The sequence below is a fragment of the Trachypithecus francoisi genome, unplaced genomic scaffold (assembly GCF_009764315.1).
Source record: "Trachypithecus francoisi isolate TF-2019V2 unplaced genomic scaffold, Tfra_2.0 Contig01603, whole genome shotgun sequence".
NCBI lineage: Eukaryota > Metazoa > Chordata > Mammalia > Primates > Cercopithecidae > Trachypithecus > Trachypithecus francoisi.
In genome coordinates, this window is record NW_022681445.1 from 2,733,105 (window position 1) to 2,754,735 (window position 21,631).

The following is a 21,631-nucleotide window of genomic DNA, read 5'->3' on the forward strand; positions in this document are numbered from 1 at the left end:
GAAAAAAAAAGAGAGAGAGAAAAGAAAAGAAAAAAAAAAGAGTCCATCTTGCTAACAGACTCACTCTCTTTCTGCACTGGTGGCTTTGAAGAAGCAAGCTGCCATGTTGTGAAAGGGCTTATGGAGAGGGCCACATGGCAAGGACCTGCAGGTGGCTTCTAGGAGCTGAGGGTGGCCTCTGGTCGACAACTGGTAAGAAGCTGAGCCCTTGATCTTACAGTCACAAGGAAATAAATTGTGGTAACAACCTGAGTGAGCCTGGAAGCAGATCTAACACCAGTCAACCTCCAGATGAGAACTGAGCCTGGGGTGACACCTTAAATGCAGCCTGTGAGACTCATGACGTTTGCTCTTCAAAAGACATTTTTACAAAAATGAAAAGGTGAGTCATGGACTGGGAGAAAATATTTGTGAAATATAGGACTTGTATCTAGAATATATGAAGAACTCTCAAAACTCAGTAAGATGAACAACCCACCACTCAGTTAAATAAAGAAAAAATATTGAACAGACCTTTCACCAAAGAAAATAAATACAAGGATGGCAAATAAATACAAGAGAAGATCCTCAATAACATTAGTCATTAGGGAAATACAAATGAAAACCACAATGAGATAACATTTCATACACACTAGAATGGCTAAAAAAAGTTTTTTAATTGACCATACCAAGTGATGTTGAGAATGCAGAGCAACCGGAACACTAATAAACTGCAGATAGGAATTTAAAGTGGTACAATCGCTTTGGAAAGCAGTTTGGCAGTTGGTTAAAAAGTTAAACACACATCTGCCGTACAGCCAAACAGGAGGCAATCACCAACCACGTGACGTTTAAATTCACACTATTGTGGGGTATATTAGGAGTTTCTTGGTATTTGCTTCAGATTCAAGCAACAATAAAAGGGTGATTGATCATCTTTGATTATGGCTATTAACAAGGCTTGGATTGTGGCTATTTTAAGGCATTTAAACCGTACCTTAGAAATACATACAATTCACAAAACACATATATTTCACTTAATCTTTGCATCAACCCTATGAGGTAGTCAGGTGAAAGTAGACTTATCATTTCATGGAGGGGCAAATGGAGGCTCAGCGAAGTTAAGCAGCTTACCAAATGTCATACAACCAATTTACCATGATGTTTGAGTGCAAATCAAACTCACCACTCTTTCTTCTACCTTGTTGACACCTGCTAGAAAACTACATGCTGATATGAATTCTTGTCTTTAAAACAAAACAGAAACTATTATTAAACACCCAGTAATTATTGCAATTAGTACTGTTTTTGTACAACTGATATGTGAAAAAGGTGGCACAAGTTAAGCTTTTAAAATCTTATAGTTACATACTTATTGTGTACTATTTAGTTTTATATAAACTTTGCAATTACCATCTGCTTATCACTAGCCAGTGATACCAGCTAATGATACTATTTTCTGTAAATGATTGTGATTGATGTTTGCTTTTTAAAATACGTTAAAGTTTTAGAACAGAGAGTATATATAAAGAAAAAGTATTAAGTAAATTACATCACAGATGGTACATGAATAAGGCAGATTCATTAAGGCGGCTCTTGAAAAATGTAGTCAGGGAAATTCTACACACTGTGGAAACAGATAATACAAACTTCCTTTTTGAAAAGGAAAATAGAAAATCAAAACCGAGATTCCCTTTAAAAAAAAGTCAGTTTAAGGCCGGGTACAGTGGCTCATGCCTGTAATCCCAGCACTTTGGGAAGCTAAGGTGGGTAGATGGCTCAAGCCCAGGAGTTTGAGACCAGCCTGGGCAACATAGCGAAACCCCATCTATACAAAACATACAAAAAATAGCCAGGCATGGTGGCACATGCCTGTGGTCCAAGCTACTTGGGAGGTTGAAGTGGCAGGATCAATCGCTTGAGCCTGGGAGGTTAAGACTGCAGTGAGCTGTGATCACATCACTGCATTCCAGCCTGGATGACAGAGCGAGACCCTGTCTCAAAAAAAAAAAAAAAAGAAAAAGAAAAAGAAAAGAAAAGAAAGAAAGAAAGAAAAAGAAAAAGAAAAGAAAGGAAAAGGCAGTTTTAATGAAAAGGAGCCTATGAAACAATCTCCCAGACTTTTCCTTTATGTCAAGACAGAGGATTAATTCTCCATGCATCGGAATACATACAGCACCGTGTATGCGCATAGCTCCACAGCTGGACTAGCTAAGACCAAAGGTGCCAATTCTGATTGCTATTTCGCTTTATTCTGCTCTTTCTCTTGCAGTTTCATCACCCTTGTGACCTCACAAACAAGGTCAAAAAGCTAAGAGGTATGGGCAGAGTTTGTCATTACCTCTTCTAGAATTGTACCCCAGCCCCTGTTTGGGCAGTTCTAAATTTGTAAAACATATTTTAGGCGATTATATTATGTCACAAAATATGGCTAGTGTAGGAGATGGTAAGAGAGTCCAGTTATAGCTATAATCTAGGCCAGGCACAGTGGCTCCTGCCTGTAATCCCAGTACTTTGGGAGGCTGAGATGGGCAGATCACTTGAGGCCAAGAGTTCAAGATCAGCTTGGTCAACGTGGCGAAACCAGCTCCACTAAAAATACAAAAGAAAAAAAACCCAAAAAACTATAATCTTGAAGAGCATTATCAAATACCAAATTCTGCTATGTTTTGTCTTTTTTGAGGGCACGCTCAAGACAGTGCCACAAACAGGTAAATTGCTTACGACTCTTGAAACCAAACCCTTCTTGAAACTCTTGAAAGCAAACCCTTCTTGACCAAACCCTTCTTGAAATTCTTGACCAAACCCTTCAAAAAAGTAACGTTTTTCTTGTTTTCTTAAATGGTAATCAAACAGCAAGATTCTTAAAAATTCTCTGAGCTTTTCTGCTAACAGTACAATGCTCCAACAATTAAGATATTGGATAATCTCCCTGCCACTCCTTCTAACCACTGCCAACAGTTGCTCTTATGCAGTGGCACTCAAAGTGTGGTCCCAGGACTAGTAGCAGCAGCAGCATCACCTGGGAACACACCACCATGCCCGGCTAACTTTTGTATTTTTAGTAGACATAGGGTTTCACCATGTTGGCCAGGCTGGTCTTGAACTCCTGACCTCAAGTGATCTGCTTGCCTCGGCCTCCCAAAGTGCTAGGATTACAGGCATGAGCCACCGCACCCGGCCTGATATTTGAAGTTCTAAATAAAGAAATTTCCAACAGAAGTATCCTGGCTAGGTACTCATCAACATCACAGATTTTCTTATATAATTTCCCAGGGTTATCACCTAAGGTTAGGGGGCAGAATTTCTCTTCTAAAGATCAGGAGTTCATCTTTGTTCCATCTCACTCCCCCTCTAATGACCTGTATTCCACAGAATCCACCACACGGTTATTTCAAAATACACCACCATCTTATTACTGCTTAAACTGCTTGGCAGTAGGCAATGCACAGGTGCCCAATTTCACCCCGTTAGCTTGATACCAGCTCAAAATACCAGAACAAACTCTCTCTGCTTCTATTTCCAGAGGAAGAACTACTTCTCTTGTCCCAACTTTCTTTCTTTCTTTTTTTTTCTTTTGAGATGGAGTTTCATTCTTGTTGCCCAGGCTAGAGTACAGCGGCTCGATCTCAGCTCGCTGCAACCTCTGCCTCCCAGATTCAGGCAATTCTCCTGCCTCAGCCTCCCAAGTAGCTGGGACTACAGACATGCACCACCACACCTGGCTAATTTTATATTTTTAGTAGAAACAGGGTTTCATCATGTTGGCCAAGGTGGTCTCAAACTCCTGACTTCAGGTGATCTGCTTGCCTCCAAATTTTCATTCATTCACTCACAAAATATTTATTGAGCACACAGTATGCAACAAGTGTTTCTCTAGATACTGATAAAACAGCAGTGAGCATGGCATAGTCCTGCCACTACAGAAGATCACAGCTACTGTCTGTCTGAGCATGTTTTCACTTAGCTCCATGGCCTGCTGTGGACCATGATTCATAAGAGAGTTCATTGCGGTAGGCAAAGCAGGGGTTTGAGGCGAAATCGACTTGGGGGTCAAATCCCAGCTCTACCCAGTCAGCTAGGACATCTGACAAGTTACTTTTCAGTTCTGTAAGTCTCCTTTGCCTCCTCTTCAGAAAGGATACAATAATAGTTATCTCATATGGTCTTTGCAAAGAATACACAGCATCACATTGAGCAGATATATACAGATATATAGTAAGTTCTACTTCCCTTTCCTTTCCCTAGAAAGGTAGAGGCCCTTTCAGTTTGGGCCTGATGCTCATTCTTTAACTTTAGGTCAAGTCTGTTTTCTTCATGACCACCTGGACTTTTTTTTTTTTTTTTTTTGAAATGGAGTCTTGCATTGTTGCCTAGGCTGGAGTGCAGTGGTTCATATCGGCTCACTGCAACCTCTGCCTCCTGGGTTCAAGTGCTTCCCCTGCCTGAGACTCCTGAGTAGCTGGGATTACAGGCATGTGCCACCACGCCTGGCTAAGTTTTTGTATTTTTGGTAGACACGAGGTTTCACCATGTTGGCCAGGCTGGTCCCTAACTCCTGACCTCAGGTGATCTGCCCACCTCGGCCTCCCAAAGTGCTAGAGTTACAGGCATGAGCCACCATGCCCGGCTGGCCACCTGAACTTTTCTTTGGCATCCCTTGGATATATTACTTGGTTAGTATTACTGTGTGTGGTCTCCAGATCACTAACTTTAGAATCACCCTGACTGTCTGTTTAAAATGCAGATGCCTTGCCTGGGCCCATCCCAGATTTGGGAAGAAGGGAATGAAACAGGAAATCTACTTGTTTAACAAGCTTACCAGGTGATTCTTTGTACACTGAAGCCTGGGAACAACAGGTTTGGCTGCTCTGTACTACCTCCCCAACCTTGTTTTGCCTTTTTCAAAAGCAACTCACACAAAAGCTTCCTAACTCTGCCTACTCTGCTTCTCACTTCACTCTATTGAAGGCTATTCTTATAGGAAGCACAGTGTCATGGTTGAGAGGTCAAGCTCCAAGACAAATAGGTTTGAGACCAAATCCCAACTTTACCACTTACCAATGGTTCTCCCAGTGTGATCCCTGGAGCAGTAGCATCACCTGGAAACTTGTTAGAGATGTAACTTCTTGGGCCCCACCTTAGTTGGACCAAATCAGAAACTTTAGGAGTAGAGCCCACCCATTTGGGTTTTAAGAAGCCCTCCAGCAGATTCTAATACAGGCTCCAGTGTGAACCACTGCCATTTACTAGTGAATGACCTTGTGCAGATTCACAACTTCTCTGAGCCTTCATTTCCTCATCTGTGAAATACTAAAACTACTAATCACACAGAGTTGTGATAGTGAAATGACATGATACATATAAAGACCTTAGTACATAGTAAGTACTTAATAAATATCCATTATTATTATTATTAGGCAAGCTGTTCTTCATTCCATGGATTCTTTCAAGTTTTTTTTTTTTTTTTTTTTTTTGCAGTGGCAACTAGAAACCACTGAGTTATGCCATGTTCTTTTTATTTTATTTTATTATTATTTTTTGAGACAGAGCCTCACTCTGTCACCCAGGCTGGAGCGCAATGGTGGGATCTCAGCTTACTGCAACCTCCACCTTCTTGGTTCAAGTGATTCTCTCACCTCTGCCTCCCAAGCAGCTGGGATTACAGGTGCCTGCCATCACGCCTGGCTAATTTTTGCATTTTTAGTAGAGATGGGGTTTCACCATGTTGGCCAGGCTGGTCTGGAACTCCTGACCTCAAGTGATCTGCCTGCCTCAGCCTCCCAAAGTGCTGGGATTACAGGCGTGAGCCACCGCGCCCGGCCGAGTTATGCCATGTTAAATGGCTTAAAGTTTACCTGTTCAACTAGTCTTGTTTTTCACCCCATCCCAATCAACTAAAACAACACTCACTTACTCCTACACAGCTCTCTATTTCTGTGTCTTCACTATTCCCCTTCTACCTGCCTGCAATACCTTTGCATCTTTTGCCCACAGAGTCCAAATCTTAGTTCTCTTAAAAGGTCTGTTCTGCTTCCTTCCGGAAGTCCTGCCTGATCACTTAGGCCAAATGAATCTGCCATTCTCTAAGAATCAATTATCATCTGTGTTGCAGGTTTTAACGCCTAAGATGTGTTTTTTATTTCACATCTAGTTGTCTTGTCTCTTGAAAAACAGATGGTACCTTATAATTCTTTCCAAATCTCTTCCCTATCCATCCTCTGGCACAATGCTAAAGGGATGAATGAATGAACAAACTTCTATAGCACACCCCACTCTTTTTAAGGCACACTTGAAATGTTTTTAAAAAATGCATTCTTTAAAGAATGGTAATAATTATAGTAGCTTAGGTTTGTATATGCCTTCATGGTTTTAAAAATGCTTTGGAACTTTCAACGAATCTAGTTATCACAGAAACCTTGTGAGGTAGGTATTGTTGTCGCTGTTTTGAGGAAACAGATTGAGATCTTTCTAGTGACTTGCCCAAGGCTGTAGAACTAACAAGTGATAAAGCCGGGGCTCAAACTCCCCATATTCTGATGCATCTTTTTCTTGGCTCCTTTGGTTGGTCTGGTTTATCACTGCTAATGTTTACCCTTCTTTACCCTTGCACTGTGTTATAACCTCTAAGTTCAACTCTCTGCTTGAAAGCAAGTGCTGCTCCTTAATGATGGGCCTTTCTGATACTTTTTTTTTTTTTTGAGATGGAGTCTTGCTCTGTCGCCTAGGCTGGAGTGCAGTGGCACAATCTTGGCTCACTGCAATCTCCATGTCCCAGGTTCAAGCAGTCCTCCCACCTCAGCCTCCCAAAGTGAGTAGCTGGTACTACAGGCGTGAGCCACCACACCTGGCTAATTTTTGTATTTTTAGTAGAGATAGGGTTTCACCATGTTGGCCAGGCTAGTCTCGAACTCCTGACCTCAAGGTGATCCACCCACCTCAGCCACCAAAAGTGCTGGGATCACAGGTGTGAGCCACCGCTCCCGGCCCCTTTCTGATACTTTAAATGTCAAGACAGGACCCATTTGAGAAAAAAAAAGGTACAGCCTCACCTGGTGTTCCTAAGCGGGCCTGAGCAATGGTCAATTTTTCATGGGGTGCTCGACACTGGCAGTTGGTTTCATCAGCAAATGGGGCAGGTGCGGTCAGGGTCTAGAAGGGAGAAAGAGAAAGGGAATACAGTCTGATGAACTTTCCTTTGGCACTAACTTGCTCTGAAGTTTTAGTCCTGTTGGCTACACAGGTGTGATTAAGACGTCAAATATATCCGCTGAGTCTTTCAGAGAAATACTGTACTGTTAGACATAAAAATAGGGCGTCATCACTGAAACCTTTTTGTTTGTTTTTTACGGATGCTTCAGAAAGAAAGGCTCTTCAGTGTCTCTAGTATGCCAGATACTAGATGAGATACTCTGCTGTTATCTCTTTTAGGTTTCACAGCCCCCTGTGATGCATAGATACTTCTGTCCTTCTAGAGCATAGGATAATACTATCCTTATTTCACAAAAAGGAAGCTGAGGCTCATTAGGGTTAAGAAATATGCCAAGTCATGCCCTTGGAAAGTCACAATGCCCACTTTCGAACATTTCACAACCAACGAGGGCAGTCTTCAAACATTTAGACTCACCCACACCCACGAGACTCGGCTGGAAAGAATGCCATACTCAGAAGCGTGGTGCGACATCTCCTATATTTCACACACACCAGCTTGGCCAATGACAAACTCTGATGTCTCTTTCAATGCAAAGGCCAAAGCTGTTATCTGTGCCTTGGGAAGGCTTAAAAGCTCAGTAATTCGGGCAGGCTGCAGATGACTGCTACTGTGGTAGCTTCAACAGCGACCAGCGGCTAGAGGCCCCGCCCCAGGCAGCTTGGACTGGGGCTCTGGGGAACGCTGTGAGAAAGATGTAGTCACTTGGAAGCCTGCCCAGGAAGTGGCCCTGCATTTTTTAGCCAGCCTCTTAAAATGAAAACCTCACTCTCTCCAGACAAAGCAAGCGGTGTTTTTGTAAACAAGGCAAATGCAATCCAGAGTTGTCCATTTGTAGTCTTTGAACTGTGCTGTGAACGCAGTCACCACTACATCATCTTTGTGATTTTTAAAGCTAAAGTGGATTAGTCACAGTAAACATTATTCACAGCGCTGCATCAATTGTTTCTTAGAGATGGAGACAGGTTAAGATGTGTTCCTTAACCTGGGGACACTAGACTGAAGAATGATCCATACATTTGGACAGGGGCTGTGACTCACTTCTGCCATTTATTTATCCATTTGCTCACTCATTCAAATATGTGACAGGCACTATCTTGGAATCTGGGGATAGAAGTAGGGATAAGACCAATAATCCCTGCCCTTGGGGAGCCCCCATTCTCTGCACTGACGAGAACTGATCCCTCCCCTGTCCCCATCCCCTCTCCCCATTGCAATCTCTTCCACCCGAGAAGCTCAATGTTGTCTGGAGGCCTGCCAGTTATCTGAGATTTTCTTAGCCCTCACTTTCTCCTTCAGGGCTCTGGAAGCAAACCAAGACTTGGGACAAGGATTCAGGAAACTTGGGTTCACTATTGGTTCTTTTTCAGATACATTATGGTGACCTCATAGGCTATGGTAGACCACAGTGGCATTTGTAATGTGGCAAAGGGGTGCAGTGAAAAGAACAAAAACTCTGTAGCCACAAACCCAGGGTTCAAATCCCCTCTCCAGCACTTACTGGCCATGTATTTTAATTTGGCTCTTCTGGTTGAAGGGAACTGACACTCACTAACATTAGCTCAAAGGATGGAGGATTTCTTTTAAGACTACCCTGGAACTAAAACTGGAAAAGGAGGAAAGGGCAGAACGTGGCCCCAGAGAGAGTGCTCTGCACCAACTTGGCTGCTCTCTGCACATGATCCTTTCTGTCCCACCCCCATTGACTCCATTTCCTTCTACTACATTAAAGCCACTGCTTGCTTTCCACTGCCTCACAGCTTCAGCTCTAATAGGCCGGCCCATCATGGCCTCCTCAGCCTCTCTTCACAACACTCATTTAACAACTTTCCATTGTGCCTTTCAGCCCTAGCCTCCTACCAACTTATTGCCTCTTTCCATGTTTTCTAATTCAAATTCCTAAGGGAGAATCTGATTGGCCAAATTCATCTTTTCAAATCAGGCCTTAATCAGGATTGGCTGGCATTGGGTCAGGCGCCCACCCTGGGGCCCAACAGATGTGGTGAGGAAAGTCATGAGTGGCCCACCACTACCACTTCAGAAGGAGTTATACTTGAGGCAGGAAATATCTTTGACTTTGTGTGCTTAAAAGCAAGTTCCTTAACTTATTTGAACCTCAGTTTCATCTGTAAAATGGGCTATTCATCTTGCAAGGCTGTTGTGAAAAGCAGAGATATGTGTAACATACCTGGTACTTAATAAACTGTAGCTATTTTTACTGCTATTATTATTCACTATTATATATAATGTGATATAATAATAGATAATATAGTTACCCATAGAAACAAGCAAACTGACTCGTTTTTATTTACTTTATTTATTTTTTTGAGACGGAGTCTCATTCTGTCTCCCAGGTTGGAGTGCAGTGGTGTGATCTCACCTCACTGCCACATCCGTCTCCTGGGTTCAAGTGATTCTCCCGCCTCAGCTTCCCAAGTAGCTGGGACTACAGGTATGCACTACCACACTTGGCCGCAAACTGACTTATAAATGGACTTTTAGCACACATCCCAACTGAGTAAATGGATTGGCAAGTGGGATTAGCTTATATTAATGATTCATTACCTGCTAGTATATGTGCGCAATGAACCTTTTCCACATGACCTAAAATAAATTACTATTTGGAGATCTTGTATGTGCTAGTCACAAAGTTTATTAAAGAGGAGATAGTGTTGCCATTTTCCAAGAACAGTGTGTTCTTGAGGGTATGAAATCTGTTAATAAAAACAGGGATAGGGACAGTTGTAAAGCAACAATAGTTACTCAAAGGGGAAGAAAAGGTTTATATGCACTGTGCATTTCGTTCTTAATTATTATGGCCTAGAAGTAGGAAAGAAGAGAAACAAAGAGATGGAAGGCAGAGAGAATGCCTAAGTGTGTGAATGTGTTTGTGTTTGCATGTGTGCACAGGTGACTATCTTTAACAGCAGTTGATATGAAGAAGAGCTATTTCTTGTTATGTATAAAGCAATGTGCTCAGAATGGGGAGAATGCAAAAATAAATGAGCCACAGCCTTGCTCTCCAGAACATTGCTTTCTAAAGCACAGCAGGATACTTCTAGAGTTGATCAAGCTCTGCATTCAGGAAGACTTGGTTAAGGCCCAGCTACTACCAACCAGCCCTGTGACCTGAGACAAAATTTTGTCAGTCCGGCCGGGCACGGTGGCTCAAGCCTGTAATCCCAGCACTTTGGGAGGCCGAGACGGGCGGATCACGAGGTCAGGAGATGGAGACCATCCTGGCTAACACGGTGAAACCCCGTCTCTACTAAAAAAAAATACAGAAAACTAGCCGGGCGAGGTGGCGGGCGCCTGTAGTCCCAGCTACTCAGGAGGCTGAGGCAGGAGAATGGCGTGAACCCGGGAGGCGGAGCTTGCAGTGAGCTGAAATCCGGCCACTGCACTCCAGCCTGGGCGACAGAGCGAGACTCTGTCTCAAAAAAAAAAAAAAAAAAAAAAAAATTGTCAGTCCAAACACCCCAGATTACAATTAAAAAAAAAACAAAAACAAAAAAACTCTTTCTCTGAGCCAGAAAAAATCATTTGCTTTATAAAAATTCTATGCTCCTTAGGTTCTGCTTCTTCCATATACTAGAGGCACATCAACTTCAGGACAATATGAGTAAGATAAAGGCTTCTGGGAGGGGCAGGGACTGAGCTAAGTTCACCATTTGCCAAAGCTGAAATGCTTCCAGGGATCCTCTGGTGTAGACCCTACATAAAACTGAGGCCTGATAACATAAGGTAATAGCTAAATCTTTGAGTATCTACTTAGTGCCATGTATCCATCGATATACTAAGCACTTTAAATGTATTTGCTCATTTAATTTGTACAACACCTCTGTGAGGTAGATATTATCGTCACTGAATCAGTTTTCAAGGTGACACCAAGTGACAGCAAGAAGCAACAGCAATGGTAGATCCCTCAAACTCAGTTACCTTTTTGGTTCCCTGTGAGCTGAGGAAACCCTCAGGATTTTTAGACTATAAGGATGGAGAAACCTCAAAAAGGAGATACATGATTTCCTGATAGAGAAGGGGGTACTCAAATAATTAACTGAAGAAATAAAACCATGTAACCATATTTTTGCCCAGACTTAGTGAAGCAGGTCAAATGACTTACTTGTAGTTATTTGCAAGCCTCAGGTTAGATTATAAATCAGCCAGATCACATTTTGTAGTGTGTATTAGCACATGATATATGTTTAATATGATGCTAGCTGCTTGGAGGGTAGAGAAATGGAGGAGAGAGATAAGAAAGGAACAGAATTGGCTTTGCAGCAGCAATCTTCTAAAATGAAGAATGATCCTTTTAGAATGGGAGAAGGTATTAGTTTGAAAAGGCATGTTCAGTTTTCAATAATTTCATATTTGGGGAAACCACTACTCTTTTGAGCCTGAAAATAATAGAAACTAAGCTTCTGAACTGGTGAAGATTGTCAGAAGACAAGACTATGTCCCTCTAGAGAGCCATATTCCAAATTTGGGGTTCGGTTGGCACATGAGATTTTTATGTTTAGCAGAAGACAGCAAGGATCATAAAGAGTTAAGAAGCCCTGGCCCAGTGCCCTGAACCTCACATATGCAAGGGCCTTGCCAGACCAAAGACTTGGAGCTAGATTGCAATAAAACTTCTTTCTACCTAATTGAAGATTTCAGAATACTCAGTCACTACAAGATGAATATGTTACCTATTTGTCACACAAGTTCTGGTTATATAAACTATGCCATAGAATCATACCAAAGCCACATTTCATCAGGCTTTTAAAGAAGACATTACATGTTGGGCATTTCATGTATAGAATCCCTTCAGTTGGACATTGTCAAATATTGACTTAAAACAAAAGTTATAAGGTACTGGACAATGGACAATGCAAATATTACTTAAGTGAAAAAAAATGGTTGCTAGAATCTGCATTTATGCAATGTACATCACTGACTGACAACTGGACCAATCAGACAACAAGCTAATCAACCAATCAGAACTTAGCACAGTACTGCTGATGGTGATAGGCCAACTGCAGAGTTGCTTGTTTAAGTGAAGCTATTCTTAACTCCAGTGGGGCAATCCTGTCAGACAGGCCTGAGTTCAAATCCTACCTCCATTATTTAATATCCCTTTCCCTATTTTTACATTTGATTTTTAGCAAATTGCTGGTTCTTAATCTCTCAAGCCTTAGTATCCTTGTCTATGAAAGGAGGATAAGCTGTTGTGAGGATTAACTAAAAGAATGTGTGGGTAATACATATCTTCCCTTTTGCCTCTCCAGAATCCACTCTCTTTCTACCCTTCTCTATGCTTTTCCTCTACTCTTTTCTGTATGGTTTCCCCTATGACTGCACCAATGGGATCTCTGCCTCCTGCTTCCAGTTGGATTGGGAAGCGTGTGAAACAGTGGAGGGCAGGACAAGAGTGAGCTCAGGGTATTTGTCTCCCTGGCTTCCTCTCTGCTAGGAAGCAGTGTGTTGGTTCTGTCCTTTTACCAAAATTCGCAGCTTCTGTGAGGGGGCCCTCTTTATAGAGCTGTCTGTGTGAGGTTCTGGTAACCACACTCACCCCTTGCCCCTACCAGTCTGGGGGATGGCAACTCCCCATTGTTTCTAGGCCAAGGATACTATACTATTCCTTGAGGTTTCCTTAAACCCTGCCCATACCTTTATAACTACTACCTTTATTAAACTCTCTTTAAATTTCACCTTTAGAGTGAGCCATCTGTGTCTTGACAGAGCCTGGTTAATACAGTGTCTATAACAGTTGTCAGGCTCCAACATTAGCTAGAAAATGCTGATGAGGTATGTTAGAAGCACAGAGATCAATTGAAAAGTGAATTACCGGAGTAACTAAAGTTATAACCATCTCAAGAATGTCTCTAGTAGAAAAGAATTATACAAAGACAGAACATTTTATGCCAAAAAAAAAAAGGATAAGAACAGGACTTCAGAAAGAATCTACTTCTTCCAGGTAGGCCTTTTGCTATGAAACTCATCAGCTTTAGAACCACAAATTCAGAATTACAAAAAGACGTCACAAAATCTCATCCAGCAGCCTCATACTGTTAGGTTATTTACTTGTTTCTGAACATATTTTTAAAGCCTTATTTATTATGGAATCAGAATATTTTGTCTTTTGAAGATAGAGAGGACAGAAAAAAATAGATAATATAGTTGACCATGGGCCCAACACACACGAATCACTGGATTCTTAGACTGTGTCATTGATTATGTAGACTCTTAAATCAGGCAGCTGGTGCAAAGTCGTCACCAATAAATGTCACTGGAGAGAAGAAAAAAGAGACCCAGTATGTGATTCAGCACCAAGAAATATCCATTTTTTTCATTTAGTTATGTATGGTACGCACATGTTATAAGTAACAGGCACCATTGAAAACAGCAAGACAGATACATATGTACTGACAGAGATGATATCTAAGACATTTTGTTGAACGCAAAAAGCAAGTCACAAAGCAATATGTATAATATGTATGTATACATGCTATCTAGTATGATGTCATTTATAGTAAAAAGAGAGAGAAGGGGGAAGAGAGAGAAAAAGAAGAAAAGAGAGAGGTAATTGTGTAGAAATAGTTTAGGGCTGGGCGCAGTGGCTCACGTTTGTAATCCCAGCACTTTGGGAGGCTGAGGCGGGTGGATCGCCTGAGGTCAGGAGTTCAAGACCAGCCTGGCCAACATGGTGAAACCCCATTTCTACTAAAAATACAAAAATTAGCTGAGTCTGATGGTGCATGCCTGTAATCCCAGCTACTCGGAAGGCTGAGGCAGGATAATTGCTTGAACCTGGGAGGCGGAGGTTGCAGTGAGCTGAGATCATGCCACTGCACTCCAGCCTGGGCGACAAGAGTGAAACTGTCTCAAAAAAAAAAAAAAGAAAAGAAAAAGAAATAGTTTAGAACTTTGCTAATATGGTAGCCATTAGTCACATGTGGCTATTTAAATTCAAATTATAGTTAATTAAAATTAAATAAAATTAAAAGCAGTTTGTCATTCACATTAGCCACATTTCATGTGCTCAATAACCCATGTGACTACCGGGTACTGGGTACAATATTGGGCAGTGCAGATACAGAACATTTCTATCATCACAGAAAGTTCTACTGGAAAACACTGGACTTGAATGATACACATTGAATTGTTAATTGGGGTTACCTCTTGGGAAGAAGATAATATTTTGGAGAAGAGATGAAGGGATTTCATTGTTTATTCCATATATGTCTGTCATTCTGTTTTATTTTAAAATGAGAATGTATTCATGCAATGTTCATAATGCAAAAATGAATTTAAAGAAATATCTCCTCTTCTTTAAATTCAGAGAGGCAGAAAATTTAATCAAGGTTCAGGTGTCCCAAATGGGGCAGGGGTGGGGGAGAGAGGCCTATATTAAGAAGAGAGGAGTATTTTGAAAAATAAAAAACTATTACCCAAAAATAACTGTTAAATGATATGGCTTGCAGGTATATGGAATATTTAAAACTCATCTGAGCTTTTAAAAATGTTTAAATTACTTTCATGGTATCTACCCATCATTCATTTTTCTAACATCAGACAAACACTTTTGAGTCCTTGCGGTATGCCAGGCACTGTTCTAGCTTCTGAGGATACATCAGGAAACAAAACAAAACAAAAAATTTTGACCTCATAATACTTAAAGATAATAAACAAGCAACAAAAAAGAACATAAAACATGTAGTATTTTAGTTAAAGGGTGATTACGTGTTATAGAAAAAAATAAGGCAAGGAAAGGGAATAGGGAGTGTTGGGGGTATCACTGTAAATAGGATAGTCAGAGAAGTTGATGTATGTGTAAATATATAAAGGATCAAGTGAGCCATGCAGAGAAAGAGCATTCCTGGCAGATAAAACAGCAAGGGCAAAGGCCATGAGGCAGGAACATGCCTGGCTTCTTCCAGGAATAACTAGAAGGCCAGTATGCTTGGAGGAAGCGAGCAAAAAAGAAAAGATGTAGCCAGAGGTGAGGCAGGAAGAAAGGAGATGAGAGGCACCCAGTCGCGTGAGCCTTTTAGGACACTGTAAAGACTGGCTTTCACTCTAGGGAGATGGGAGCCATCAGAGCGTTTTGCTTTGTTTCATTTTTGAGTCGGAGTCTCACTCTGTCGCCCAGGGTGGAGTGCAGTGGTGCGATCTCGGCTCACTACAACCTCTGCCTCCTGGGTTCAAGCGGTTCTCCTGCCTCAGTCTCCCAACTAGCTGGGACTACAGGCATGCGCCACCCCACCCGGCTAATTTTTGTATTTTTAGTAGAGACAGGGTTTCGCCATGCTGGTCTCGAACTCCTAACCTCAGGTGATCCACCTGCTTCAGCCTCCCAAAGTCCTGGGCATCAGAGCGTTTTGAACAAGGCATGATAATGATCCGGCTTAGCTTTAGTAAGACCATCTGGCTAATTTGTTGAGAATAAACTGTAAGAGGTCAAAGGTAGAAACAAGAAAAGCACTGAGGTGTCTGGTGTAATAATCAGGCAAAAGAAGACAGAGGCAGGGGTCAGGGTGATCGCAGTGGAGGTGGTAAGAAGTGGCCAGATTCTGGTTAGAGTTTGGATATATAAAACTTGAAATAGATTGGGTGTAGGGTGTGAAAGAATGAGAGGAGTCAGGATAATTCCAAAGCTGCTGGCCTGAAGAACTGGAAAAATGGCATTGCCATTCCTAGGAGGGGTAAAACACTGAAAGAGTAGATCTAGGGGTGGGAGGGACAACAAGGAATTAACAATTTCGTTCTCACAGATTTGGTTTGACATACCTGTTAGATCTCCAAGTGGAGATGTCAGGTAGACAATTGGATGTATAAGTCTGGTGTTTGGGAGAAAGGACTAACTAGAGATGCAGGTTTAGAAACTGACAGAGTATGTGATATATAAAGCCATTAGACTAGATTCACTCATTCAGCTAAGGGCATGGAGGCAGGTAGAAGAGAGGTCCAGGTCATCAGATGAGGAAACATTGTATATTTAAGCTCAGTCTCTCCCTGCTATTAGGGAAGCTCTAAGAAAGCAAGGACTTGGTCTGTCTATTCATTGCTGTATCCCTATTCACCAGGCAGTACCTGGCATATAGAAGGTCCTTAAGAATATTTGTTGAATGGGGGAATTTAAAGTCACAGGAGAGAGAATGATAATTGATAAAGACAAATACAGACTTTAAACTCAATAATAAAATAAATACATTGTCAATCTTTCATAGCTTTTTCTTATCATCATCATAATATATATCATAGAAAATTTGGGAAAGTTAAGAGAGGAAAATAAAAGTTACCAATAATTCTTTCTACTTCCCAGAGACAACCATAGTTAGCTTTCTATATTTCATTTCAGGCTTTCTGGTATGGCATATATACATATTAACAAGTTTGGAATCTTGCTGGATAGACAGTTTTTTTCACTCAATATATCATGATTATCTTATCATGTCATTTAAATAGTTTTCAATCTCACTAATTTTGATAGCCGTAAAACATTTCACTGAAAAAGAACCGTAATTTAAATACTTCTCTATCATTGAATATTAAATTATTATATTTCACTAATATAATAACATTCTAAACATAATTCTGAACCTCTGATTATTTCCTTATGATAGATGCCTAGAAACTGAATTACTTAGATCAGGGGTATGAACATTTTAAAGATAATATTTGAAGAACATTTCAACATGTATTGGTAAATTACCTCCTACAAAAGCTGTATCATTTATACTCACATTACAATGTATGAAAGCACCTATCTTGCTGCCATCTCACTGGCATTGAGTATTACCTTTGTCAGTTTTATAGACCAAAAAATGGTAGCATGCTGTTTCAATTTGCATTATTTTGATTACAAAAAGATTGAACATTTTTCAAATGTTTATTAGCCATTTGTATTTTCGTCAGAGAATAATCTGTCCTTTGCCCATTTTTCTATTGTTGAGAATAAGTGTTTTGAAGTTGGTTAAAAGCAAAACAATAGCACAGTTTAAAAATCATCTTAAATGTCTTTTAAAGACACATTTCCAGGCTGGGCTCAGTAGCTCACTGTTGTAATCCCAGCTCGTTGGGAGGCAGAGGCAGGCAGATCGCCTGAGTTCAGGAGTTCGAGAGCAGCCTGGGGACCATGGCGAAACCCTCTCTCTACGAAAAATTAGCCGGGCATGGTGGCGTACGCCTGTAGTCCTAGCTACTCTGGAGGCTGATGTGGGAGGACTGCTTGGTCCCAGCAGGTCAAGGCTGCAATAAGCTGTGATTGCATGCCACTGCACTCCAGCCTGGGTGACAGAGTGAGTCTTGTCTCAAAAAAACAAAACAACAACAACAACAAAACCACGCATTTTCCAACTTTATTTGGAGTTCCCACATAATAACTTCATTTTGTAAACCAGTAAACCAGTGCCTGAATGCTCACATCTTGGTCAGCCTAGTACATACTGCCCTTCTGGTGATCAGAGATCAGAATTTTTATTATGCCCTGGAGATACAGGCTTCCTTAAAACACTGACCACTCATAAACCATAACTCCATCTCATGCGGCCACTTTCCAACCTCACAGCAGCAGTGAGTGAACATCAAATAGTTAGAACACTCATAATACTATAAGTAAAACCACATTTCATTGATTCTAAAATGTACATTTCTCCTCACATTTTAACATCTCTGAGAGTAGGAGGGATCTTACAATAGATATTATCTTAAAATCAGTGTTGGCCATTTTTTCCACATTGTAACACCTTTGAAATGGAAGTGCAACTTACCATGAATAACCTCTTAGACTCATGAAATACATAGATGCTATTAACAATAGAAAACAATCTTTACCGAGAGATAAAAATTCCACATTCTAAATAATTTTTTCTTAGGCAATTGAACTTAAGGAATTTATTAGTGAACATCAGTAACAATGTTATATCATATTCACATCCCAACTCCTTCCCCAAGGACTTGAGGTGACTTAAAAAATAAAATTTGAAAGTTTAAAATAATAGTTGCAAGATCTGGGGCGAGGAGGAGAAATATGTTTTTTTGTTTATTTTGGTTTTTCTTTTTTTTTTTTTTGAGACAGAGTCTCGCTCTGTCACCCAGGCTGGAGTGCAGTGGCCGGATCTCAGCTCACTGCAACCTCCACCTCCCAGGTTCACGCTCAGCCTCCCAAGTAGCTGGGACCCCAGGCGTCCACCACCACACCCAGCTAATTTTTTGTATTTTTGCTAGAGATGGGGTTTCACTGTGTCAGCCAGGATGGTCTCGATCTCCTGACCTCGTGATCTGCCTGCCTCGGCCTCCCAAAGTGCTGGGATTACAGGCGTGAACCACCGTGCCCAGCCAAAATATGCTTGTTTTTTAAAGGTCAGGGGTGAAATGAGCCCAAAGAAATGCTTATCACAGTCCTCTACATTTCAAAAAGGTAAGACTATAAAAATGGCTTTAAGCTCCCAGCAGTCACAGCAAAGAGGAAAACAAAGTTAATATTGTCCTTAAGTACAAAGCAAAATAGCTATTGAGGAAAAAGCATAGCATTTTCCTGATGCTGAGTTCTGAGAGAAATTCCTCCCGTGGTGCCACCTTATAGGGCATGCTACGTGGTGCTGTAGTGACATCGGTACTGACACATTCAACAACAGCCCCCTAGTAGAGAAAGTCCTGGTTTTTTTGTTTGTTTTTGAGACGGACTCTTGCACTGTTGCCCAGGCTGGAGTGCAGTGGCACGATCTTGGCTCACTGCAAGCTCCGCATCCTGGGTTCACACTATTCTCCTGTCTCAGCCTCCCGAGTAGCTGGGACTACAGCGCCCACCACCACACCCGGCTAATTTTTTGTACTTTTAGTAGAGATGGGGTTTCACCGTGTTAGCCAGGATGGTCTCAATCTCCTGACCTCATGATCCACCTGCCTCGGGCTCCCAAAGTGCTGGGATTACAGGCATGAGCCACTGCACCTGGCCAGAAAAATCCTGTTTTTTTTTTTTTTTTTTTTTTTTTTCATATTTGTCTCCATAGTACTTTCCAAGCAAGGCAGAACCCCAGCACCAAAAAGTAGTTCAGAAAAGCATTTTCTTCAAGGGGCCAAACGAACGTGCACACTGAAAATACAGTTTTTTCTCCCTGATGGTTGGATCCAAGGGTAAGATTTAGAATGCCTAGACCAATATTTTCTAATGTGGGATGGGCAAGACAATCCATTAGACAGCAACACTTGTGTTTATACTTCAGATCCTTGAATAACGCTATCTTGTTCAATGTCCTTTCATTATAACGTGGATGAGAAAAAAAAAAAAAATTTGGTTCCGGGTCAGGGCCACTGTCTGTGAAGCATTTTCACATTCTCCCCATACCTGTGTAGGTTTTCTCGGGGTACTCTGGTTTCCTCCCACATCCCAAAGATGTACACATCAGGTTAATTAATGTCTTTAAATTGTCCCAATGTGGGCTGGGCGCAGTGGCTCATGCCTGTAACTCCAGCACTACGGGAGGCCAAGGCAGGCGGATCACCTGAGGTCAGGAGTTTGAGGCCAGCCTGGCCAACATGGTGAAATCCCTTCTCTACTAAAAATACAAAAATTAGCTGGGCACGGTGGCACATGCCTGTAATCCCAGCTACTCAGGAGGCTGAGGCAAGAGAATTGCCTGAACCCGGGAGGGGGAGGTTGCAGTGAGCCAGGATTGCACCACTGCACTCCAGCCTCGGTGACAGAGCAATACTCTGTCTCAAAAAAAAAAAAAAAAAATTGTCCCAGTGTTATGAGTGTGGTGTGTGTGTGAGTGTGCCCTGCGATGGGATGGTGTCCTGTCCAGGTCTGGTTCCCACCAGGTGCCCTGAGGTGCCAGGATAGGTCCCAGTCACCCATTACCCTGAACTGGAATAAGTTGGTAAATGATTATCTTGTTTTTATTAGTCTTTCTTAAATGTATACACAGCTCACATGTATTTCAATGTTGAATGATACTAGGAGTGTTTTGGTCTTTATTTAGAAGTGTAGTGGTGTTGAAGTGGCTTCTTTCTCAGTACAGTTATTGATTTGTGGTGACATGCCTGAATCAGCCAAGTCTGTTCCTGCTCCAAAGAAGGGTGCCAAGAAGGCGGTGTGACCAAGAGCCAGAAGAAGGATGGCAAGAATCACAAGCATAGCCACAAGGAAAGCTACTCTATTTACATTTACAAGGTACTGAAGCAGGTCCATCTCAACTCTGGTATCTCATCGAACACCATGGGCATCATGAACTCATTTGTCAATATCTTCAAGTGCATCATTCTTGATGCATTACAAGTACTCGACAATCACCTCCAGGGAGATCCATACAGCTTGCGCCTGCTGCCTAGGGAGATGGCCAAGCACACTGTGTCTGACAACACCAAGGCCCTCACCAAGTACACCAGCTCCAAATAAACAACTTCTACTTTCAAAAACCAAAGGTTCTTTTCAGAGCCACTTAAGCCAGGTACAGAAAGACAAATATTGCATGTTCTCACTCATAAGTGGGAGCTAAACAAGTTGATCATATGGAGGTAGAGAGTGGAATGATAGATACCACTATCATTGAGATAGTGGCTGGGAAGGGTGTGTGGGTGAGCGGGGTTGGGATGAAGAGAGGTTGGTTACTGGGTACAAACATACAGTTAGATAGAAGGAATAAGTTCTAACATTTGATAGCAGAGTAGGATGATTATAGTTAACAACAATGTATTACATATTTCAAAATAGCTTGAAAAGTGACTGGGCATGGTGGCTCACGCCTGTAATCCCAGCACTTTGGGAGGCCAAGGTGGGTGGATCACCTGAGGTCAGGAGTTCGAGATGAGCCTGATCATCATGGTGAAACCCCGTCTCTACTAAAAATACAAAAATTAACTGGGCATGGTGGCGCATGCCGGTAATCCCAGCTACTCAGGAGGCTGAGGCAAGAGAATCGCTTGAACCTGGGAGGTGGAGGTTGCACTGAGCCAAGATCATACCACTGCACTCCAGTCTGGGCAACAGGGCAAGACCGTCTCAAAAAAAAAAAAAAAAAAAGCTAGAAGATTGAAATGTTCTCAATACATAGAAATGATAAATACTCAAGGTGATGGACACCCTAAATACCCTGGCTTGATCATTACACATTCTATGCATGTAACAAAATTTCACATGTACCCCATAAGTATGTAGAAATATAGTGTAATCAGGCCGGGTGCAGTGGCTCACGCCTGTAATCCCAGCACTTTGGGAGGCCAAGGTGGGCAGGCCACTTGAGGTCAGGAGTTCAAGACCAGCCCGGCCAACATGGTGAACCCCGTCTCTACTAAAAAATAAAAAAATTAGCCGGGCATGGTTGCATGCACCTGTAGTCCCAGCTACTCCGGAGGCTGAGGTGAGAGAATCCCTTGAACCCAGGAGATGGAGGTTGCAGTGAGCCAAAATCACACCATTGCACTCCAGCCTGGACAATGGAGCGAGGCTCCGTC

General features: G+C 41.8%; 1 protein-coding gene across 2 annotated transcripts in view; it reads right to left on the reverse strand.

Moving 5' to 3' along the window:
• Positions 1–21,631, reverse strand: part of PCYT1B (phosphate cytidylyltransferase 1, choline, beta) — a 91,045-nt gene that overhangs the window by 55,311 nt on the left and 14,103 nt on the right. For both annotated transcript variants that reach the window (XM_033195638.1, XM_033195628.1), the window contains exon 2: positions 7,032–7,131. In XM_033195638.1, coding sequence (XP_033051529.1) covers positions 7,032–7,131 — 100 coding nt within the window. The remainder of the gene's footprint in view (positions 1–7,031; positions 7,132–21,631) is intronic.